This window comes from Ranitomeya imitator, chromosome 4 (genome assembly GCF_032444005.1).
Source record: "Ranitomeya imitator isolate aRanImi1 chromosome 4, aRanImi1.pri, whole genome shotgun sequence".
NCBI lineage: Eukaryota > Metazoa > Chordata > Amphibia > Anura > Dendrobatidae > Ranitomeya > Ranitomeya imitator.
This window is the reverse complement of record NC_091285.1, coordinates 301,533,215-301,559,628: the sequence shown is the minus strand read 5'-3', so window position 1 is coordinate 301,559,628 and position 26,414 is coordinate 301,533,215. Positions and strand designations below refer to the sequence as shown.

Genomic DNA, 26,414 nt, shown 5'->3' with positions numbered 1-26,414 from the left:
ACTCTGTTTGCCTTTATTTACTTTGTTTTAACCCCCTGGTATTGGCTGTATTGAACGTTCTTCCTTGCCCCCAGACTGCTCCACTGGCCAGCAGCAAGCTTCATGTCTCCATCCCAGGTGCCTCTATTAAGTCCAAATCTCTGTACATGGGGTTCAAAGGTGAAGGCCAGGGCAACCTCTGGGATCTGGTAGACTAATGCTAAGGCTAGGTTCACATTAGCGTTCCTGTGCGCAGCATATCATCTGCATGTGCAAACACATGCCAAGACGCATGCAGACGCTGCGTTTTTACTCCGCATCATCTTACGCATGACACAAAAAAAAACCCCGCTGTGCGTGCATGTGTTTGAATGCGTTTGGCGTGCGTTTGCGTTGTTTATGCGCATAGTGGAGGTGGTGAAATAATTTCCGGGACATGCGCATTCTGAAGTATGCTTTCCCATAGACAGTAATGCTTTGTTTTGAGGCACTCATCCGAATTCGCAAGCCTGTGCATATTTGAGACATCAAAAACTGCAACATGTTGTGTTTGCCACACACCGTGAAACGACGCGTGCGTACGCATCCGCATGTGAACTGATGCAAACGCATGTCCCTGCGTACACCATGTTAAAGATAGGTACGCAAGACGCATGCGGATCGGTACGCAGATATACGCTGCGCACACATACGCTAATGTGAACCTGGCCTAAGCCTGCCCATGGAAGCCCTGTTTAGAGTTGCCAGGCTGCCATGAACACTGCACTTGTAACAGGTCATGGCTTCCATGTAACGTGTGTGGTGGGAACTTTTCACTGTATATATGTTAAATTGTGACGACACAAACATGAAGTGAATGAGGAATAGTATTTTTCTCTATGTTTAAAATAAGACTGGTGTTTTGTGTTCCACTCTTAATGAAGAAACCGTAAATTTCCAGTGATGACAACCCCTTTTAATAGGGGGGCAACTAAATAACATTTAACAACCGCTTTAATAAATCCCAGCAAATCCCAGCCATCTTCTTAAAGTGAGTGGCGCTGTGGTTTGGACATTTCCACATGACAAATTCATCATAATTTATGCAAGAAAAGTGCTATAAATTATTCTAGGAAAGGTATTCCAGGTCCTGGATGGCATGCATTTATGGCAGAGGTGTACAGCAGTGTGCCAGCTCTAAGATTAATGGTCTGTCCTTAGGATAGGTCATCAAAGTCTGATGGGTCAGGGTGCGACACCTGGCACCCCTGCCCAACAACTGATTCCTGAGCCGGGGTGGACAGAGCTTCATAGTTGGCAAGCGGCACAGCTTAGTCTACTTTATTGTGGCCGTGGTCAGTTACTGCACATTCGCCAACTATACAAATCAATAGGGAACGGATGTGGACTACATGGCTGATGCTACTATTCCGTTGACTGAGCTGGGCAGCTATCAGTGTTAAAGTCCCGGATAACCCCTTTAATTGTATAGGGGAAACCTTTATTTATTGCTGAAGGTTTATCTGCTGGGATCCCCACCGATTCCAAGAATCGGCCTCATCTGAATGAAGTGGAGGTCACACTTGCTAACCTTTTCTCCATTCATTCTCTATGGGTCTGCTGGGGATCGCTGTGTAAACGCATAGTGGAGATCAATATAGAATGTAGTAGATGCGCTCGTACTTGACCTCCACGCCATCCATACAGGGAGCTTGAAAGTCTTGCCCTTGGGAACAGTGGGTCCCAGCAGTTATAAATTCATTACACCCCCTACTATTAATAAGGGATAACTTACTGACTCCGTACAACCTCTAGAATAGTATATAGCCTATTATATTTGTGTTAGGTGAAAATCCTGTTCATATGAGATATCTAGTATTTAGAAAGCTACTGCAGAGGGCGGATAATGCTAAAACTGCCAGAGAGCGGGTATGAACTAGCGGAGTACTTACATGCTGCGGATTGGAAACGCGCAGGTCAGTTACCACAGCATGGTGGGCATGAGATTTCTATAGATCACATACATTTAGCTGGATCGGTAAGATGCTGAGTTATTGCCGCACAGTCTATCCTAATATAATTTTGCCTGGAGTGTTTCTATAAGAGAGATGAACTATTGTCTGCAAATTTTAACAATTGTCAGAAAAATATTTAGAATTGAGAGTCCTCAGTGGTTGATACCTTTTAATGGCCAACTGAAAAGATGGTAACAAATTGCAAGCTTTCCAGACTACATACGTCTCTTCATCAGGCAAAGACTAAAGCAAATTCTGAAGAATCACATATTTATGCACAACATAGTATAGGAAAAAAAAAGGGGGGGAAAAAAACATGGATAAGCCAGGTGACATGAAGCAGAATTACCATGGCTGATAAACAGTTAGGGTACCGTCACACAGTGGCACTTTTGTCGCTACGACGGTACGATTCGTGACGTTCCAGCGATATCCATACGATATCGCTGTGTCTGACACGCTGCAGCGATCAGGGGTCCTGCTGAGAATCGTACGTCGTAGCAGATCGTTTGGAACATTCTTTCGTCGCTGGATCTCCCGCTGTCATCGCTAGATCGGTGTGTGTGTGTGACACCGATCTAGCGATGCTTTCGCTTGTAACCAGGGTAAACATCGGGTTACTAAGCGCAGGGCCGCGCTTAGTAACCCGATGTTTACCCTGGTTACCAGCGTAAAAACCCTGTGCTGATGAGGGCCTAAAGCCCGAAACACGTGTCCACAGGTAGGAATTGGTTGGCTGTGTAAATTTAGAAACTAATCCGCAGCATTGCACGCTTGGCGGTTCCAAGCGCTGTGGATTAGACTGGGGTGGAAAGAGATGATTTGCATAGCTCCGCCTACTGCAAAGGATTCTGGGTAAACCTGCTATTCTTTGTATTATGCTGCTTGCAAGTACTTTCCGTTTCAGGAAAGCATCCACTATGTATTTCCTTTAAGTAGAGGGCTTTTCGGTCTCTTTCGTCCCGCTACATTTAGCCCAACTTGGGTCTCTCCCTAAGGTGGCTAGCATATATGTATCTTTTAGCACAAGTAATTTCATGTCCATAATGTTATGATTCGGGAGACAAAAATGTATTGCCACAGGTATATCCATTTTTTTTTCTCTTAGGCTGGGTTCACATTGCGCTAGGTGTGTCCGTCTAACGGACTCGTTTTTAAGTAGTAAAAACGCAATGTAACGCACATACCAACGCGCCCATAGACTTGCATTGTCTAACGCATCGTGACGCATCCCTAAATTGGTATGCGTTTGTCACATAACGTTTTTTTTCTGACGGACCTTCAACGCGGCTTGCAGCGTTCTCGGGTCCGGCCAAGCTAACGCACTACTAACGGAAGCGTTCATTCTGCCATAGAAGGCTATGGCAAACGCAGTCAGACGCAAATCATGAAAAATTTCCAAATAGGACCACACGTTTTAATAGCGTTTGAGGGTGGTCACATGTGTCATGTGACAGGAAATGTGATTTCGGCCATTAAAGGAGGACTATACCACCCACACATTTACTGCACGTGACAGAGTGTTGCAATAGCTCTCCTGAAATGTAAGTACATTTCTATATATATATATCTCAGTATACATCATGGGAGTCTGTAATGTCCGTCGGATGTGTGTGTACTAAACATGTATTGCTTTGTTGCACACAGATGTCGGATACAGATGTCAGCAGCAGCAGCAGCGTGTCTGCGATTTTTTCGTCACAGTCGGTAGGCTTGCACTTTAAAAAACCACTATAATGTTGTGTGAAACTCCATTGTATTGAGCTAGGCATAACAATCCCGTTTATTGTTTTATTGTGAATAGGAGTCTTCTGAGCCCGAGGCTGCTAGACCACCCCCCAAAAAACATGCTAAAAGCACAAAGGTACATAGCACACATGTTGAATTTTTCATGCATAAATTTATTGATCCAATGAATACATTATTTAATGTTAATTTTTTTTTTTTACATTTTACATACACAATAGGTTGTGGCACACGGAGGACACAAAAGAAAGAAGGTCCCTAGCCGTCTGTCGTCGCCACAACTGCCAGTGGTAAATATAAAATTAGAAATATTCTATCCAATATTTATCAACAATCTATCTATTCACTTTCTATCTACTATACCTATAAACTATCTATCAACTATCTATCGCTCCATCTATTTGTCTATCTATATCTATCTATCTATCTATCTATCTATCTATCTATCTATCTATCTATCTATATCTATATCTATGTATCTATCTATTTATCTATCTATCAATATCTATGTATCTATATATCTATCTATATCTATCTATCTATATTTATGTATCTATCAATCTATCTATATCTATCCATCTATATTTATGTATCTATCTATCTATATCTATCTATATCTATGTATCTATATATCTATATCTATCTATATCTATGTATCTATCTATCTATATCTATGTATCTATATATCTATCTATATCTATGTATCTATCTATTGCTATATGTATGTATCTATCTATCTCTGTATATATGAATATGGCCATCCAGTGAAATTGACACTATCAACATAACTTTTTGTGTTTACATAGTCCAAGTCAGCGGCCAAAAAAAAAAGGATTGTCGTTGACGAAGAGCCATTGACTATCCACAACGAGACACTGATCAACCTTGTGGAAGCCAACCCCTCCATATGGGACCAGAGCGACAGCTCCCACCATGACATCGTGAAGAACCGGAAGTTGTGGGATCAAATAATTTGTCACTTTGATCCCCGATACATGGAGAAGTCGACAACCTCAAAGAAAAAAATTGGTAAATATTGGTGACGTAACATCGGAAAATGTTAACCAAAAAAAAAAATAATAAAAAATTCTATCCTATCAACCTATCCACTTGTTGTCTATCTCTCAATTATCAACTATCTGTACACTATATATCTATCTATCTATACACTATTTCTAAACTATTTCTTAACTATCTATCTACTATTTATATGTCAACTATCCTAGCAAACTATGAAAAATGTTTCGTATATCTTAAAACTATCTATCTACTATTTTTATATATATATTTTTAAATTTAAAGCCGATGCTGTCCATACCCGTTGGAAGTCCATCCGCGATCGCTTTGTCCGTGACTACCGGAACAGTCAGAATGCACCAAGCGGATCCAGTGGTAAACGGGTGACCCCGTATGTGCATTACGACCAACTGCTCTTTCTTCAAAAAACATTGTATCAGCGCTCGTAAGTACAAATAGGTCTGTGTGCGAGACAAAATTGTTTAAAGGAAACTAATTTACTTTTTTTTTTTTTGGGTTACAGCACGATATGCAGTACCGCTGCTCCTAGACCGACAGAGGAACTGGAGCCTTCTCCAGTGGAACCAACGCAACCTGAAGATGTGTCTGGCATCAGCGAGCCACGATCTGCGGATAGAAGCACTGTTGCTGCAGGTGTGAGTGCCCGGTTGCAATCACAGCGTGGACGCAAGCGAGCATCACAAAAAGATGAAGCTGATGCAATTATCGTGGATGGACTCCAACGGGTAGAGGACATGTGTCGCAGTGAGCTCAAAGACCTGAGGCGAGAAATTACCGAGCTGCAAGCACGCGAGTCTGTATACTCTGCTAATGAGTGGAAGCTACTTTTCTTGTCCTATGTGCCTGTAGCACAAAATATCCCGGCAGATAGAAACCTTATGTTTAGACAAAGACTGAACGAGCTTCTAGAGGAATTTGTGGGCCCCCAGGAACCCGCTCCATCGGGAACAAGAAGACTGGACATGCCGTCCTACAACCCTCAATATAGAGGCCGGGGTGAAACGAGCGTGGAACCTCATAGACAATGTAGCAGTCCATCATATAGTTGGGCAGACAATACTCCCGTGCAGTACCAAAGTCTTTAGTACCGTTCACTGTCCCCAGCCAGGTGCAATTACCGCGTTGCAAGTTTTCTTTTTTTTTTTTTTGTAATGTTTTTTGTTGTGAATTTCTATTTTCCTTTTTTTTCATCCCTATGGGATATCATATGTTAAACCTGTGTACCAACAGTTTGTTGGAAAAATCCATAAACATTTAGTAAACTGTTTCAAATTTAAGATTCTTGTATGACTTTAACTTTTAACACAACATAACTTTTTACACGACATAAGGTAACTTTTTACACGACATCAGGTTAAACAACTTTTTACACGACATAAGGTAACTTTTTACACTACGTAACTTTTTACACGACATCAGGTTAAACAACATAACTTTTTACACGACATCAGGAAGACTTTACAATATTTTCACACGTATCTGTCTTGCCATGGAACATGGCCTTCATGTGTGAAATAATGTGCAAATTGATCACGAATCCTCATTATTTGTGCTATTGACCGAACTGCATTCGATTCAATGCTACTGAGGTTCGACTCGCAATCATCGGGGTCTACCACCTGGGGTTCATGTCTCGCCACAAAATTATGCAGACAGATGCACGCCTTCACAACACGGTCCACATTTTCAGGTTGCAGTTGCATGCAGGTTAGTAAAATCCGCCATTTTAATGCCAAAATCCCAAAGGCACACTCCACATAACGTCTGGCCCGGCTCAAGCGATAATTAAAAATGTGCCTGCTGGAGTCTAGACTACGGCTTGAGTAGGGCTTGAGGAGATTTTGTCCTAGTTGGAAGGCCTCGTCACCAACTAAAACATAGGGCAAACTTGGGCCTTCGGTCCCCGGAAGAGGTCGTGATGAGGGTATGTTTAAACGTTGGCTGTACAAACATCGGTCCATGTTGGAGTCTCTGAATACTCTGGAATCGTTAGTCCGGCCATAAGCACCAATATCCACAGCAACAAAACGGTACCTGGCATCCGCAATCGCCATCAATACTATAGAAAAGTATTTCTTATAGTTATAGTAGAGGGAACCACTATGCGCAGGTTTCTGAATCCGAATGTGCTTTCCGTCCACGGCACCAATACAATTGGGGAAATTAGCCACATCCTCAAACTGTTGGGAAATCGCTAGCCACATTTCTGATGTTGGTGTTGGTAGCACAAGTGGTTGCAAGTTGTTCCAAATGGCATCACAAGTTTCCCGAACCAGTTGACAAATTGTTGACTTCCCAAGTCTAAACTGATAATGCAGTGACGCAAAAGTTTCTCCGGTAGCCAGATATCTGTTGACATTCAAAAACAAAAAGCAAAAAAAAATTAGGATTTTAATGATCATCTAATGGCTAGTTACAATAGAATATACAATTGCTAAATGAACATTAGGCCACACGATACCGAGATCTAGTCTTTGTCAATATAATGATAAAAAAAATGTATAATTACCTCACGGTCACTACTAAACGTTGCTCCGCACTGATGCTTTCACGAAAAGTGCTGCGATGATGATGTATCTCATCCTTCACATGCGAGAGCAGAACATCAAAGGTCTCAATGGACATCCGTAGATAGCGTTGGAATTTGAAGGGATGATCCCGAAGCTGCACATACAGGGTGTGAAAGGCACCATATGTACTCCGCAAGAAATTCACTTCGTGGATCCAATATCTCCTTTGCGAACTACGCTTTCTCTGCCGAAGTCGCAACCGCATCAAGCGAAATCTGACGAGCTCAGACACAAACATCTTGCTAGCAGAAGTTCACTCAATGCTTTCAAAATGGAGAATGAGTCTGTGCCCACACCCGACAATGACAAAAGGGAAAAAAAAAAAAGAACAACTTTATTGACAGTGACAAACGCAGACAAACGGATACTTCGTAAACGGACATCAAAATGAAAAAACGCGATCACATGCGTTAACGCTAGCGTTACCGTGACGACGAATTTCACATATTTTTGCTCCTTTTCTGTACATGCGTGTAACGCATCCGTTTAACGCCATGTACTTGACGCAATGTGAACCTAGCCTTATTGTAAGGCGATGGGAATTCATCCTTGTTCTCAGTTTCTGCCCTGTCTCCCCCACATACAGACCCCCAGATGGACATTTAGTCTTATCCATGTTTTTTTTCCCCTTTTTTTTTTCCTATACTATGTTGTGCAGAAATATGTGATTCTTCAGAATGTTTTAGTCTTTGCCTGATGAAGAGATGTATGTAGTCTGGAAAGCTTGCAATTTGTTACCATCTTTTCAGGTAGCCATTAAAAGGTATCAACCACTGAGGACTCTCAATTCTAAATATTTTTCTATCTACTGGCTAACACGGTACCAAGATATATTTCTTTCCTGTATCAACAATTGTCAGAGGATTTTGCACTGTGTACAAGCCCCTCATTTCCTGTCGACTTCCTTTGTAACCTAAAAGTTAAATGGTTATTAAAGTGAAGCCTTAAACAGGCGTAAAAATCCTCGTTTTTGGCAGCACTGCGGCCTGTGCACACAAGACTTGGGCTCTAATAATAGGATGTTTTCTGCTCCTAGAATGCTCTTTATAAATGTATCTAAACGGGTGTGAAATATCCTTTCTGGGATGGCTTGTGTGGGCCACACAATTTTGTTTAAAAATTATGCAGTCATTGGCCCACCGTGATGGGTGGAGACCGACCGCTCTGGCACCACACCATTTGGGCGTACCCTTTCTGTGGAAAGCTTCTGAAGGGCAAGGATAGTCTGCATTTCATGAATATCCAGCTCTTCACGTTACCACATAGGTAACAGATCTCTGAAATCTGAGGGACTGTCATTACTTTTGGCTTAAGACCTCCATATACATTAGGCTAAAGTCAGCCGAACCGCCGATATTTTCAGGATCAGACAACGGTCTAATGTGTACGTGGATCTGTTCCCCAGCACATTCACCTCCATCATACAGCGTTTCCATATGGAGAGATGCCGCTGGCAGGGGAGTCTGGGAGTGGCTCTACTGGGCATTCCGGTGTATGGGGAATTGGCGGAGATAGTGGTCATTGTCTAATGCGTCTTGGGGCTTTATGAGAGGGCACCATGACAGACCTGACAGGTTCCTTTTAAATAAAATAGTCTGGTTAATGTGTATTATAAGGTGTTCACGATACAACATGTTATCAAAATATCCCAGCATAAAGCATTCATCTGTGCCGATGTATTATTCAGTACATGTGTGTCTATCACCCTAGGTACAATATGCACATCTCTCTTTGATAAAGAATAAGGTTATATCTCGCTGTTTGATTGCTCCAGGATTTAATGTTCATTAGAGTTGTAAGAATCTGGGGACCGGGTCCCGCAGCTATTACTCCGCACAGGGGGAAAATAATCTTTTAAGCTTCTCTCTTAAATATTAGGTTGAACCATAAATGTGGCAGTATAGCCTTGTGCGCATATGCTGGTGGGCACCTAATGATCAAAGTGAATTAAGGTGATTATAACCGCGGTTACTCTACAGCTCAGCTTGCACGGGATTCAGTAGCAATGCAATCTCATTTTACTCCCTGCTGTGCAGTAGAAACAGTAGTTGTGTCTTGACTAGATGGCAGATGTCCTTGTCTTGCCTCTCTCCTTTCCGAGGCCACACTGTATAGGATCATGCTTGTAATGAAAGTGTTTGTGAGTCCATAGTAAGAGCACGTAGATTCCCCATGCAGGCATTGAAAAAAACCAAACATTCCACATTGCTTTACCTTTAAATGTGAATGGTTGTCTCATTTCTTCAGCCTTTTAGACTTTGGCTTGGCCTATGACATTCATTCAGAGCAAAGAAACCGTTCACTTGTAGGGTCATCCTGCTAAACCCTCTCGAACCTTGTTCACCAGTAGTCTTCTCTTTGAATTATTAATCGTTTTCCTTCCCTTGTGCATATGAACAAATTATGGCTTCGGAGCTTAGAAGTAACATTAAAGAAGCACACCCATGAAAGATTTTAAGGAATGAAGAAAAAAAGGTACTCCAGTGTAGAAAAATATAAAACTTCGTCAAATAATGGAAAAAAAATCACAAAAACAAGCACAAAGGGGACAACATATAGATCTCAAAGAGCTACCAACCAACGAGTTTCGACACTCTGGTCTTTATCATGGTTATTTTTCAACGCCGGAGGACCTTTTTTTTCTTCATTCTTTGGAACCTGCACGCCCAAGCCCAGGCGGCTCCGTGCGTGGAACTCATTCTTGGAAAGAGACTGCAAATAGTGAGCGGACTTCTCCCGTTCCCTATTCCCCTCGTTTCATGTAAGATTTTATCCTCTTAATATATTGCAGTCTTTATATTATATAGCACTGTGCACTTACACTTGCTCATTTTAGCGCTCCATGGAGTCAATGATGTATTTAATGACCAGTGCAGCAGGGGACAAATGGACCAATATATGTGAGGTCCGAAACGGCCATCTGGAGCAGGAATTCTGACCAATTTGTAACTTTTTTGGAGAGCGTGTGCTTACATAAAGGACTTGCATGCATACACTTTGCAGCAGCAAAACTGGAGAATTTCCTTTTTTTAATAAAGACTACGGCTTTTCATGTGGTCCACGGGAAGGTCCGCCGGAGCCCGCAATGTCCGGGTGGCAGGCGCATGCGGCCGGCCCTTTAACTCAAGTGTAGGGCACACAGCATTCATCACAGAACACTGCCTGCACTGCACATGAATGTCATTAGGGTGGGCGGGGTTAGCTTCGGGTGGGCGCGGTTAGCGCTGAATGCTTTCCCGTCCTCCTGTCCCAGAAGATGAGCTGCTGCCAGAGAGTCCAGAGTGATCTCTGTGCTGGCAGCTCTGTGTCTGCAGGTGATCTGTGTCCCTCAGCTATGTGCCCACTGTGATCTCTGTGCTCCCCACCGCTATGTGCCCCAATATGATCTCTTTGCTCCCCCAACTATGAGCCCCAGCTATGTGCCCCCATGTCATCTCTGTTCTCCTCCTGGGATCCCTGTGCCCCCAGCTATGTGCCCCTTGTGATCTCTGTGCCCACCCGCTATGTGCCCCAATATGATCTCTTTGCTCCCCCAACTATAAGCCCCCTGTGATCTGTGTCCCAGCTATGTGCCTCCATGTCATCTCTGTTCCCCTCCTGTGATCCCTGTGCCCCCCAGCTATGGTGCCCCCTGTGATGTGTCCCCCATTGATTTCTGTTCCCCTTGAGATCTCTCTGCCCCTGCAGCTATATGTCCCTCTGTGATTTGTGCAGTACAGTTATATGCCCCTTTTATCTCTGTGCCCCCCTGTGATCTGTTCCCCATGTGATCTCTCTGGACACTTCAACTATATGCCCACTGTGATCTGTGCCCCCTAATTGTGTACCCCCTGTGATCTCTGTTCCCCCTTTGATTTCTGTTCTCTCCAGCTATATGGCCCCCTGTGATCTCTGTTCCCCCGTGATCTCTCTGCCCCTGCAGCTATATGCCCCTCTGTCATTTCTGTGCCCTCCAGCTATATGCCCCCTGTAATCTCTGTGCCCCAAGCTATGTGCCCCCTGTGATCTCTCTGCCCCTCCAGCTATAAGCCCCCTGTGATCTGTGCCCCCTAGCTGTGTACCCCCCTGTGATCTCTGTTCCCCCCCGTGATTTATTTTTCCTCCAGGTATATGTGATCTCTGTGCCCCCCAGCTATGTGCATCCCTGTGATGTCTGTGGCTCGCCATTTGTGCCCCCTGTGATCTATATGCCCCTGCGATCCCTGTGCCCCCTGCTATGTACCCCCTGCAATATTTGTGCTCCCATGTTATCTCTGCCCCCTGTGATCTCTGTCCCCTCCAGCTATGTGCCCCCCTGTGATTTCTGTGCCCCCCAGCAATGTGCCCTCCTTTGATCTTTGTGCCTCCCTGTGGTTTCTATGCCCCTCTGATCTTCCTGCCTCCCCTGGAAAAGCAGCTGTGAAAAGCAACATGATCAGCATCACCTAACATCACAGCTGCACCAAAGAGAAGCAGCTCCTGCCGTCACATTAAGGGTGAGTTACCGTAATTAATTGTTTGACTAAATATACCGGGGTATCATTTTTATGTGGCCCCCGCATGATGGTAGAAATTTCCAAATGGCCCTCAGCTGGAAAAAGGTTCCCCACCCCGATGTAGAGAGACACATGGCAGTGCACACAAAATTGAGTTTTCGTGCTACTAGTCGCATTTTTTCCCTTATGCCTCATTCAGTAAGTGCACTGTATATGTTCTTTGTAGGAATTTAATGATGTGTGGTAGTTATTTAATCGATGTTTAAGTAGACCTTCTTCAGTAGTTATCTGTAAATTATTTACTGATTAATGTGTAAGCTTTTTAGTATTTAATTTTAAACAGTCATTGCTGCTGTCCAGGTAAATGCAAAAGACGTCAAAAGAATATTTTGTGCTGGAAGAAAGAGCTTGTTTTGGAAATTGTGGTTTATCACATTAAAGTGTTGATTGTGGTTAAGATAATTGCCTGTGCAGTTGGAATCAAAATTATTCAACCCCATTGCAAATTCGCAAAATGTACAACTTTCTGCTATTTGCAATAAACCTATCAAGCAAGAACAATTTTAAATAGCTCAGCACAACTAATATAACAAGTGGTTTCTCCAAACCCAATACGTAGTATCACTTTTATTCTCTACTGCAGTGTAAGAATTATTCATAACCTGATTAAAAAGCATCCCTAGTACTTAGTAGAGCGCCTTTGGCTGTTATGAACTTATGACCTCCTGCAAATGTGATGTATAGCCAGACATCATCTTCTGCCAGCGTTCTGGAGTAATCTTATTCAGCATCTCATGTGCAATCGCTTTCAGTTCACGTACAGTATATGCTTGGGTTTGTGTGCTGCAATTGCCTTTTCCAAATCCACTAAAGACTTTCTTGGTATTCAAGTCCAGCAACTGTTAAGCCCATTCTAGATTCTACTAGGAGTACTCTAAAATCAAGGTTTGGTGGGCTTGAGATATGCTCTGGATCAGGGGTCCCCAACTCCAGGCCTCGAGGGCTGCCAACAGTGCAGGTTTTCAGGATTTCTTTAGTATTGCATCGGTGGTAATGTGATCATCTGCACAGGTGATGATTCCAACCCCTGTGCAATACTAAGGAAATCCTGAAAACCTGCACTGTTGGCGGCCCTCGAGGCCCGGAGTTGGGGACCACTGCTCTGGATTGAAAGATCCAATGGCACTCAATCTTCAGCTTCCTCACAGAAAGCACAACGTTTTCTCCTAGGATTGCCTGATACTTTAATGAATACATCTTAATCTTCACACTCACAAGTTTCAAGAGGCAGAGAAACCAAAGCAACCATAGTGTCACTGGAGACACGGCCATGCTTCACTGTAGGCAGGGTATTCTTTTTACTCTAGGGTTCAGTCACTCATATTGCTGATCCATGGGCACGAAAAGTTTGGTTTGCTTCATCGCTTTACAGAACAGAATCCCAAAACTTATGTGGCTTTTTTATATGACTGTGAGCATATTCTAATGCTTTTGGGTCAGTAAAAGAGTACAGTGGCTTGCAAAAGTATTCACACATTCAAAATTTTTTTTTGCTCCTAACAAAATGGCTCTGCCGCATGTACAGTACCAACTATTGCCAAGCTACACTCTCAATCTGCGTAAGGGCCACCCACCAGTTAGCGGGGCTTGCACAGATTAAGAGCATCACTTGCAGTTAGATGCTATTGCACATGTGCCTCAGCCGGCACTATTTTATTGAAGCAATAAAAAATTTGGCTCCAGCAAAATGGCGGCAGCACATGCACAGTAGCATCTATCGGTAAGCGATAGATGCTACTGTGCATGCGCCTGCGCTATTTTGCTGGAGTTACTTATTTTTTTCATAAAGACCACAATATTAACTGCAAGCGCAATATTTAAAAATTAAAATAGGAGGCAGGTCACTGAATGTTCAGTGACCTGTCATTTAAGCCACAATGATGATGATGAGGCCAGAGTACTAAATATAGACCCGCCCACAGGCCCGCCACGGAGCACGAGCATCTCATTAACTCAAAACTGCAAACACAGATTAAACCAGAACCACAAGTCAGATTTTTTCAACTCAGATATCATTTTAATCAGTGTAACAGCTCCAACCTGACAGTGCCTGTAGTTTACTTAGCAAAATCCTGACGACAGGTTCGCTTTAACTTTTTGGACCACTTTCTTGACAACTCAAGAATATTTTTGAACTAAGGATCATTAACCAGTGGGGGATGAGCTAAGGTTCCTCTGGAAATGCTGCCCAATGCTAGTGCCTGGCCATGCATCATATCTACAGCAAGTCCTAAAATCTGAACTGTGCTGTATTTTGTACTAAAGACCTTTATCATGTAGAGACTTGGATAATTCTGATACTGCAGCAGTCAGCATTTTGTGTGAAATTTTGATAAACCACTTGTTATATTAGTTGTGTTGAGCATTTATATTGCTCTTGTCTGATTGTTTTGTTGAAAACTGCAGAAATGTACACATTTTGCTAATAAACCTTATTTTATATGGGGATTGAATTATTTTGATTGCAGCTGTAAATATCATTATTGCTGAAAAGGATTGTTCCTTTTGTCTTTTCTAAAGTGAAGCTTCAAGCCATGTGTATTATTATACTAATTGGTGGTTTGTTCCATTGGCATTGTACAGTGATGATCGATTTGGCTGAGGAAGGGTTAAAAAGTGTTTGCCTCCTTCCTAATTTCCTATTCTTTTGCATGTTTGGCACACTTAAATGTTTCAGATCAGCTACATTCAGGACACAACTGACCTACTGAATAAACTATCAGCAATAGGTCCTCTACCAAAAGGAACCATCATTGCTACCATGGATGTGAAATGTTTGTATTCTAATATCCCACCCCAGGATGGACTAAATGCCTGCAAATTCTTCCAGGAAAACACAGGGACTGATGCTGATTGTGTGGTGAAACTTATAAAATTCATCCTCACCTGCAATTACTTTGAATTTGACAACAAAACATATCTACAGGAGACTGGTACAGCAATGGGAAGTAAAATGGCCCCACGGTATGCAAATCTTTTCATGGCCAATCTTGAAAGCGACTTTTTGTCCTCAAGTCCCATCAGGCCTTTGGCCTACTACCGCTACATTGATGACATTTTAATCATCTGGACGGAGTCTGAGCAACAGCTAAAGACGTTCCATGAACAGTTTAATCAATTTCGTCCCACCATAAATGTAACACTCAACTACTCCTGCACTGAAATTAACTTTTTGGACACCATCATTAAGCTGCAGAACAATGAAATAGAGACATCCCTGTATCAGAAGGCAATTGACTGTCCAACATACCTTAAATGGAACAGTTTCCATCCAAAACACATAAAAAACTCTATTGTCTACAGCCAAGCCATCAGATACAATCGTATATGTTCCAACCCAATGGATAGGGATGAACACCTTTGTCGCCTCAGAAAGACCTTTTTGAATCCGGGCTACCATCCAAGAACAATTCAAAACCAAATTATAAGAGCAACTAGAATATCAAGGAATCACCTGGTACATTACAAAGCTAAAGAAGAAAATAACCGGGTACCTCTAGTAGTCACCTACAATCCAAATCTAGAAGTGCTAAAGGGAGCTGCATGGAAATTACAACCTTTACTACAAAAAGATGACCGATTACAATCCATTTTTCCAGACCCCCCACTACTGTGTTTTACGCAGCCCCCAAATCTAAGAAGTATTATATTCAGAAGCTCCTGTCCTCTCAAAGAACTGCAGGAATCTTTCCTTGCAACCAGAAAAAATGTAAAACCTGTCCATTCATAATGACCACGGACAAGATAAAGATCCCCAATTCACATCAGGACTACAATATCCCAGGTACTTTCAGCTGCAGCACATCTAATGTGGTGTACCTAATTATTTGTACTAAATGTCCAACTGGGCGTCTGTATGTAGGGGAGACAGGGCAAAAACTGAGAACAAGGATGAACTCTCATCACCACACAATAAGAGGAAAAAGAATAGATATACCTGTGGCAAGACATTTTTGTCTCCCTGATCATAGCATCATAGACATGAGATTACTTGTATCAAAGGGAAATTTCAAATCAGAGAGACAGAAGAGTTTGGGAATATAAACTGATGACGACCTTTGACACACTCAGTGCAGGAATGAATGTGTCGCATGGATTTGTGTCTTTTTACATCAATTAAGGAATTTGCTCCTCAGACCATGGGGGGGGGGGGGGGTCGGCGCATCATAACAACACAGAACCAGACCCATTCCGAGGACCATAAAACATTAAGACTTCCTTATCTATCAACTGTTCCAATATTTATAGACACAACTGTTTATCACTCTGACATAATGGTAGTTCTGCTTCCCGTCGCCTGTCTTATCTCTGATATTATTTCTGGGCTGTATTTTGCATAAATATGTTATTCTTTAGAATTTTAATTAGGCTTAGCCTGATGAAGAGACCTGAGTAGTCTCGAAACCTTGCAATTTGTTACCATCTTTTCAGTTAGCCTTTAAAAGGTATCAACCACTGAGGACTCTCAATTCTAAATATATTTCTATCTACTGGCTAACATTGTACCAAGATATACAGTATATCTTTCTTATATCAGATCAGCAAACTAAATATTAGATAAAGCTAACTCGAGTAACCACAAAATACAGTTTTTGAATGAAGGTATTTATTATTAAGGGAAAAATAAATCCAAACCTATAAGGCCCTGTGTGGAAAAAAATATTGCTCCCTAAACCTAAAAACTGGTTGGGCCACCTGTAGCAGCAACAACTGCAATCAAGCATTTGTGATAACTGACAGAGTCATTTTCAATGCTCTGGAGGAATATTGGCCCACTCATCTTTGCAGACTTGTTGTAATTTAGCCACATTGGAGGGTTTGAGCTTAAAGGCAGTCTGTCACCCCAAAAATCGTACATGAGATAAGGCCACTGGCATCAGGGTCTTATCTACAGCATTCTGTAGACCCCCCCTGGTGAGTATAATCTAACCTGTTCTTCTTTCCTTTCAGAATACATTGGGGGGGGGGGGGTCAAGTGCTTATCTACAGAATTACAGAATGCTGTAGATAAGCCCCTGATGCCGGTGGCCTTGTCTCATATACGATTTTTAGTGTGACAGATTCCCTTTAAATTGCCCTTTGCCTTTTAAGGTCATGCCGCCCCATCTCAATCGGATTAAGTTTGATTATGCCACTCCAAAGTCTTAATATATATATATATATATATATATATATATATATATATATATATATATATATATATATGTGTGTGTATCTATATCTATATATATAATTGTCTAAGGGTTTTTCCGTCTGTCTGTCTGTCTGTCTGTCCTGGAAATCCTGGCTCTCTGATTGGTCGAGGCCGCCAGGCCTAGACCAATCAGCAACGGGCACAGCGACGATGATGTCATAAAGGACGTAGACATCCCGCGTCTGATTGGTCGAGGCCGCCAAGCTCGACCAATCAGCAACGGGCACAGCGACGATGATGTCATAAAGGACGTAGACATCCCACGTCTGATTGGTCGAGGCCGCCAGGCCTCGACTAATCAGCAACGGGCACAGCGACGATGATGTCATAAAGGACGTAGACATCCCGCGTCTGATTGGTCGAGGCCGCCAGGCCTCGACCAATCAGCAACGGGCACAGTGACGATGATGTCATAATGGTTGCCATGGCGACGATGATGTCATAAAGGTTGCCTCGACCAATCAGCGACGGGCACAGTGTGCCGCGAATTCTGGAATCATCATTGTCCATATACTACGGGGACATGCATATTCTAGAATACCCGATGCGTTAGAATCGGGCCACAATCTAGTATATATATAGTTGTCTAAGGGTTTTTCCGTCTGTCTGTCTTTCTTTCTGTCTGTCTGTCTGTCTGTCTTTCTGTCTGTCTGTCCTGGAAATCCCACGTCTCTGATTGGTCGAGGCCTCCAGGCCTCGACCAATCAGCGACGGGCACAGCGACGATGATGTCATAAAGGACGTAGACATCCTGCATCTCTGATTTGTCGAGGCCGCCAGGCCTCGACCAATCAGCGATGGGCACAGCGACGATGATGTCATAAAGGATGTAGAAATCCCACGTTTCTGATTCAGCGACGGGCACAGTATCGACGTAGATGTCATAATGGTTGCCATGGCGACGATGATGTCATAAAGGTTGCCTCGACCAATCAGCGACGGGCACAGTCTGCCGCGAATTCTGGAATCATCATTGTCCATATACTACGGGGACATGCATATTCTAGAATACCCGATGCGTTAGAATCGGGCCACAATCTAGTGTATATATATACATATATATATACATATATATATGTATATTTAAGCCATTCAGAGGTGGACTTACTGTTGTGTTTTGGATCATTGCTGCATAACCCAAGTGAGCTTCAGTTTAGGTCACGAACAGATGGCCGGCTAATTCTCCTTCAGGATTTTTTGCTAGACAGCAGAATTCATGGTTCCATTTATCACAGCAAGTCTTCCATGTTCTGAATCAGCAAAACAGCCCCAGACCGTCACGCTACCACCACCATATTTTACTGTTGATATGATGTTCCTTTTCTGAACTACTGTGTTACTTCTACGCCAGATGTAATGGAACATACACCTTCCAAAAAGTTTAACTTTTGTCTCGTCAGTCCAAAGAGTGTTCTCCCAAAAGTCTCTGGGATCAGATTTTCATTTTGGAACTCTGCCATGCAGGCTAGTTTAGTCTAATGTTTCTGGTGGAGTCATGAACACTGACTTTAACTGAGGCAAGTGAGGCCTGAAGTTCTTTGGATGTTGTTGTGGGATCTTTTGTGACCTGTTGATGAGTCGTCACTGTGCTCTTGGGGTAATTTTGGTCAGCTGGCCACTCCTGGGCGGGTTCACCACTGTTCCATGTTTTCAGCATTTGTGGGTAATGGCTCTCTGTGTTTCACTGGAGTTCAAAATCTTTAGAAATGGCTTTATAACCTTTTCCAGACTGATAGATCTCAATTACTTGGTTTCTCATTTGTTCCAGAAAATGTTGGAGTTGCAGCATGATCTAGCTTATGAGGCTCTTTTGGCCTACTTCCCTTTGTCAGACAGGTCCTAGTTCAGTGATTTTGTGATTTGAGTACAGGATTGGCAGTAATCAGGCCTGGGTGTGGCTATTGAGTGTGAACTCTGCTTCCTGAATACCACAGTTAATTTATATTTTAAGGGGGGGAATCACTTTTTCACATAGGACCTTGTAGGTTTGGTTTTCTTTTTCCCTTAGTAATAAAGATCTTAATTTAAAATCTGCATTTTGTGGTTACTTCTGTTTTTTTTGTAATATTTTAATTTGTTTGGTCATCTGAAACATCTAAGTGTGACAAACATGCAAAAGAATAGAAAATCAGTAAAGGGGCAAACACTTCTTCATACCACTGTACGCCGAAATGCATCTCATTTAATCTAGAAAAAAAAAAACATATTGATATCCTTTATATCCTGGTGCACACAAGTCTCCGCTTTTCCCTATACTATACTCTCCTTGCCATACTACTAGGATGTAGCAAGTAGACCAAAGGAGTCTGCTTGTACTGGAAGTAGTTGCACTCTTGCAAAATTAAACTTGTATGGTGCCTTTGGACAACCAGACCAGGTGCACACCACAGCTTTTCACTGTATTCAACCACCTTACTGTTCTGAGCAAGCATACTGTCCTAAGGTGCACCCTGCTTTCTTCACTTTTTTCTCTACTATATTATGATGAGGATGGTGAGGGGAAAAATGATCGCACTTGCAGAATTTTAGTTGCACAAGCCGTGTGTTCTGGAGAATAAACCTTATCTAGAGCTGTTTGGAGATGACTTTTTTTCCCTCTTCCCATTCCGAACACATGTACTGTACGCTTGCACGTGTATGGGGGAGGTGGGTAGAAGAAAGCTTGTTTTTCGACAACTATCTCAGTGGCTCAGTGCTTAGCACTGGGCTCAAATGGGTTCAAATCCCATCACGGACAACATCTGCAAGGAGTCTGTATGTTCTCCCCGTGTTTGCGTGGGTTTCCTCCGGGTACTCCGGTGTGTGATCTCACCAAATTTTATTTTGGATTTTGGATATGTGGAATTAAAAGCTTGTGCTGAAACAGCAGTGCAAAGGATAAGTGTAAGGATAAGATATAAAATGTATTTATTTCCACAGTTTATGACCTCTAGTCTACTATATGTCAGTAAAACTGTGAATAGTATGATGTTGGAGCTCATTTGTTTCATGCCCATAAAAATTAACAAAAACAAACCATTCTTCAATGTTTTAATTAGAATGGTTGTTACAGTGTTCCTGTTTCTGTCTCACTGGCACATGCTTGTTATGGCACCTCGAGCTCTTCTTTTTATTTGCTATTAAAATGTGCGCCCAATGTGTTCACTGCTGTTGTGCCTGTTCCTATATTCCCTTAGTAGAAAACATATACCCTATATTTATTTCTCTTGTTTATTCTTTGTAATTCAGAATGTCTTATTTTTAATTACTCATCCAAGATTCCATTGGGATAAGCCAGACAACACAGTTGTAGCACGATCATGACCCGTTTGTGCTGTCATAAACCATGTGCAGTTGACTGGAATTTTTGCAGGAACGATCATGCTTGGGCAGTGCTTTTCCTGATTGCATGTTGCTCATCAGGAGCAATGCCACTGGTGTTTCATATCAAGTTGAAGGTATTCTCAGGCCATGTTCACACAGTGCGTTTTTTTCTGCGGAACCGCAGCGTTTTTGCCGCTGCGGTTCCGCAGCTGTTTTCCATGCAGGGTACAGTACACTGTACCCTATGGAAAACAGGAACCACTGTGCACATGATGCGGGAATCGGGAAAAAAAGCCGCGGTAAAAAAGAAGTACCATGTCACTTCTTTTTTCGGAGCCGCAGCGGTTCTGCACCCATAGACCTCCATTGTGAGGTCAAACCCGCAGTAAAACCCGCAGATCAAAAATATATCTGCGGGTTTTATTGCGGTTTGTGGTGCCGAACCGCTGCAGCAGGAAGTGCGGGGAAGCGGGCGGAAGTGCGTGGGCGGAGTGTGGCTGCCCCGATCCCACCCCCCCATGCTCCGATGCCCCCCCGTGCCCTAATCTCCCCTCCTTATACTTACCCGGCCTCCCGGTGTCCGTCCGGCCGTCTTCTCCCTGGGCGCCGCCATCTTGCAAAATGGCGGGCGCATGCGCAGTGCGCCCGCCGAATCTGCCAGCCGGCAGATTCGTTCCAAAGTGCATTTTGATCACTGAGATATAACCTATCTCAGTGATCAAAATAAAAAAAATAGTAAATGACACCCCCCCCCCCTTTGTCACCCCCATAGGTAGGGACAATAAAAAAATTAAGAATTTTTTTTTTTTCCACTAAGGTTAGAATAGGGTTAGGGGTAGGGGTAGGGGTAGGGTTAGGGGTAGGGGTAGGGTTAGGGTATTTTCAGCCATTTTAACCCTAAAAAACTTCCTAGAAAACACACAGACTCTGCATAGAAAACTGCATAAAAAAACGCATCAAAAAACGCACCAAAAAAGCACCAAAAAAGGACTTGCGTTTTCTGCAAAGAGCTGCGGTTTCAGTCCTGAAAAAAAAAGGATGGAAATCAGGAACGTGTGAACATACCCTCAAGTTGTCTTTTGAGCAGTTTAGAGTAATGCAATCTCCATAGAGTTTCTTTACATCCTGATTTCTTGCACGGCGAGTGTTTCTCCTTGAGTTACAGCTCTGGTCAATTGAACTGTAGAACTATTGGGGTATGTGCCCACGGATTTTTCCGCTGCGGATTTCATAAATCCGCAGATAAAAGGCACTGCGTTTTACCTGCGGATTTACAGCGGATTTTATGCAGATTTTGTGCGGATTCCACCTGCGGTATTACACCTGCGGATTCCTATTATGGGCAGGTGTGAACCGCTGCGGGATCCGCACAAAGAATTGGCATGCTGCGGAATGTAAACCGCAGCGTTTCCGCATGTTTTTTTTCCGCAGCATGGGCACTGCGGATTGCGTTTTCCATAGGTTTACGTTATACTATAAACGCATTGAAAGCTGCTGCGGACCCGCAGCAAAATCCGCAATAGCCTTAGGCTATGTGCGCACATTGCGAATTTGCTTGCAAAAATTTCTGCATGGTTTCTGCATCTCTTAGCAGAAAAACTCAGCTGGAAATACACACTTTTTTATGCGTTTTTGCAAATCCATAGAGCTAAATAAAGATATACAGTGGGGCAAAAAAGTATTTAGTCAGTCAGCAATAGTGCAAGTTCCACCACTTAAAAAGATGAGAGGCGTCTGTAATTTACATCATAGGTAGACCTCAACTATGGGAGACAAACTGAGAAAAAAAAATCCAGAAAATCACATTGTCTGTTTTTTTAACATTTTATTTGCATATTATGGTGGAAAATAAGTATTTGGTCAGAAACAAACAATCAAGATTTCTGGCTCTCACAGACCTGTAACTTCTTCTTTAAGAGTCTCCTCTTTCCTCCACTCATTACCTGTAGTAATGGCACCTGTTTAAACTTGTTATCAGTATAAAAAGACACCTGTGCACACCCTCAAACAGTCTGACTCCAAACTCCACTATGGTGAAGACTAGTGTTGAGCGATACCGTCCGATACTTGAAAGTATCGGTATCGGATAGTATCGGCCGATACCCGAAAAATATCGGATATCGCCGATACCGATATCCGATACCAATACAAGTCAATGGGACATCAAGTATCGGAATGTATCCTCATGGATCCCAGGGTCTGAAGGAGAGGAAACTCTCCTTCAGGCCCTGGGATCCATATTAAAGTGTAAAATAAAGAATTAAAATAAAAAATATTGTTATATTCACCTCTCCGGCGGCCCCTGGACATCAGCGGGAGGATCCGGCGTCCGGCACGGCTTCTTTCTTCAAAATGCGCGCCTTCAGGACCTGTGGAATGACGTCCCGGCTTCTGATTGGTCGCGTGCCGCCCATGTGACCGCCACGCGACCAATCAGAAGCCGCGACGTCATTCCTCAGGTCCTAGAAGGCGCTCATTCTAGGACTTTAGCTGAGGAATGACGTCGCGGCTTCTGATTGGTCGCGTGGCGGTCACATGGGCGGCACGCGACCAATCAGAAGCCGGGACGTCATTCCACAGGTCCTGAAGGCGCGCATTTTGAAGAAAGAAGCCGTGCCGGACGCCGGATCCTCCCGCTGATGTCCAGGGGCCGCCGGAGAGGTGAATATAACAATATTTTTTATTTTAATTCTTTATTTTACACTTCCGATACCGATACCCGATATCACAAAAATATCGGATCTCGGTATCGGAATTCCGATACCGCAAGTATCGGCCGATACCCGATACTTGCGGTATCGGAATGCTCAACACTAGTGAAGACCAAAGAGCTGTCAAAGGACACCAGAAACAAAATTGTAGCCCTGCACCAGGCTGGGAAGACTGAATCTGCAATAGCCAACCAGCTTGGAGTGAAGAAATCAACAGTGGGAGCAATAATTAGAAAATGGAAGACATACAAGACCACTGATAATCTCCCTCGATCTGGGGCTCCACGCAAAATCCCACCCCGTGGGGTCAGAATGATCACAAGAACGGTGAGCAAAAATCCCAGAACCACGTGGGGGGACCTAGTGAATGAACTGCAGAGAGCTCGGACCAACGTAACAAGGCCTACCATAAGTAACACACTACGCCACCATGGACTCAGATCCTGCAGTGCCAGACGTGTCCCACTGCTTAAGCCAGTACATGTCCGGGCCCGTCTGAAGTTTGCTAGAGAGCGTTTGGATGATCCAGAGGAGTTTTGGTAGAATGTCCTATGGTCTGATGAAACCAAACTGGAACTGTTTGGTAGAAACACAACTTGTCGTGTTTGGAGGAAAAAGAATACTGAGTTGCATCCATCAAACACCATACCTACTGTAAAGCATGGTGGTGGAAACATCATGCTTTGGGGCTGTTTCTCTGCAAAGGGGCCAGGACGACTGATCCGGGTACATGAAAGAATGAATGGGGCCATGTATCGTGAGATTTTGAGTGCAAACCTCCTTCCATCAGCAAGGGCATTGAAGATGAAACGTGGCTGGGTCTTTCAACATGACAATGATCCAAAGCACACCGCCAGGGCAACGAAGGAGTGGCTTCGTAAGAAGCATTTCAAGGTCCTGGAGTGGCCTAGCCAGTCTCCAGATCTCAACCCTATAGAAAACCTTTGGAGGGAGTTGAAAGTCCGTGTTGCCAAGCGAAAAGCCAAAAACATCACTGCTCTAGAGGAGATCTGCATGGAGGAATGGGCCAACATACCAACAACAGTGTGTGGCAACCTTGTGAAGACTTACAGAAAACGTTTGACCTCTGCCTCTGTCATTGCCAACAAAGGATATATTACAAAGTATTGAGATGAAATTTTGTTTCTGACCAAACACTTATTTTCCACCATAATATGCAAATAAAATGATAAAAAAACAGACAATGTGATTTTCTGGATTTTTTTTTTCTCAGTTTGTCTCCCATAGTTGAGGTCCACCTATGATGTAAATTACAGACGCCTCTCATCTTTTTAAGTGGTGGAACTTGCACTATTGCTGACTGACTAAATACTTTTTTGCCCCACTATGTATATGTATATGTATATATATATATATATATATATATATATATATATATATATATATATATATATATATATATATATATATATCCATCTACTATATAATTGTCTAAGAGTCACTTCCGTCGTTCTATCTGTCCTCCTGTCTGTCTGTCACAGATATTCATTGGTCGCGGCCTCTGTTTGTCATGGAAATCCAAGTCGCTGATTGGTCGCGGCAACATGCCTAGGACCACAACCAATCGGCGACAGGCACAGTCCGCCGGCAAAATGGCCGCTCCTTCCTCCCCGCAGTCAGTGCCCGCTCCATACTCCCCTCCAGTCAGCCCTCATACAGTGTTAATGGCAGCGCTAATGGACCGCCGTGTAACGCACTCCATTAACGCAGCTATTAACCCTGTGTGACCAGCTTTTTACTCTTGATGCTGCGTATGCAGCATCAATAGTAAAAATATCTAATGTTAAAAATAATAATAAAAAAAACGTTATTCTCACCCTCCGCCGTCGCGCCCTGTCCTCGGCAGTGCAAGCAGCAGGTTCCGGTGCCAAGGATGCTATGTGAGAAGGACCTGCCATGATGTCACGGTCATGTGACCGCAACGTCATCATAGGTCCTGCGCTCATACCAATCCTGGGACCGGAAGCTGCCGCGTGCACCGCACACAGCCGCCAGGACTACCAGGGGGCCCTTGGAAGGTGAGTATATGTTTATTTTTTATTTTGAGTTTTTTTAACCTGTTACATACGTGGCTGGGCAATATACTACATGACTGGGCAATATACTACGTGACTGGGCAATATACTACGTGGCTGGGCAATATACTATGTGGCTGGGCAGTATACTATGTGGCTGGGCAGTATACTATGTGGCTGGGCAGTATACTATGTGGTTGGGCAGTATACTATGTGGCTGGGCAGTATACTATGTGGCTGGGCAGTATACTATGTGGCTGAGCAATATACTATGTGGCTGGGCAATATACTATGTGGCTGGGCAATATACTATGTGGCTGGGCAATATACTATGTGGCTGGGCAATATACTATGTAGCTGGGCAATATACTATGTGGCTGGGCAATATACTATGTGGCTGGGCAATATACTATGTGGCTGGGCAATATACTATGTGGCTGGGCAATATACTATGTGGCTGGGCAATATACTATGTGGCTGGGCAATATACTACGTGGCTGGGCAATATACTACGTGGGCTGTGCAATATACTACGTGGACATGCATATTCTAGAATACCCGATGCGTTATGTGCTGTATACTACGTTGCTGTGCAATATACTACGTGACTGGGCAATATACTACGTGGCTGGGCAATATTCTACGTGGCTGGGCAATATACTACGTGGCTGGGCAATATACTACGTGGCTGGGCAATATACTACGTGGCTGGGCAATATACTACGTGGCTGGGCAATATACTACGTGGCTGGGCAATATACTATGTGGCTGGGCAATATACTATGTGGCTGGGCAATATACTATGTGGCTGGGCAATATACTATGTGGCTGGGCAATATACTATGTGGCTGGGCAATATACTATGTGGCTGGGCAATATACTATGTGGCTGGGCAATATACTATGTGGCTGGGTAATATACTATGTGGCTGGGCAATATACTATGTGGCTGGGTAATATACTACGTGGCTGTGCAATATACTACACGGTCGAGCAATATACTACGTGGTTGGGCAATATATTATGTGGCTGTGCAATATACTATGTGGACATGCATATTCTAGAATACCCAGTGCGTTAGAATCACGCCACCATCTAATATATATATATATATATATATATATATATATATATATATATATATATATATATATATATATATACTGAAGAGCCCGGCGTTGCCTGGGCATAGTAAATATCTGTGGTTAGTTATAGCACCTCACTTCTCTTATTTTCCCATCACGCCTCTCATTTTCCCAGTCACATCTTTCATTTTCCCCCTCACATCTCTCATTTTCTCCCTCACACC

The 26,414-nt window shown here is 43.2% G+C and overlaps 2 protein-coding genes across 8 annotated transcripts in view; both read left to right on the top strand.

The window, feature by feature from the left end:
- DOCK4 (dedicator of cytokinesis 4) overlaps positions 1–26,414 on the top strand; it is a 488,246-nt gene that overhangs the window by 100,349 nt on the left and 361,483 nt on the right. The window lies entirely within an intron of this gene.
- LOC138676008 (uncharacterized) lies at positions 3,544–6,300 on the top strand. The gene is made up of 5 exons (XM_069764793.1): positions 3,544–3,680; positions 3,778–3,837; positions 3,941–4,009; positions 4,526–4,748; positions 5,022–6,300. Exons 1-5 carry the CDS (start codon positions 3,570–3,572, stop codon positions 5,183–5,185), a joined length of 627 nt encoding a protein of 208 aa, XP_069620894.1. The 5' UTR covers positions 3,544–3,569; the 3' UTR covers positions 5,186–6,300.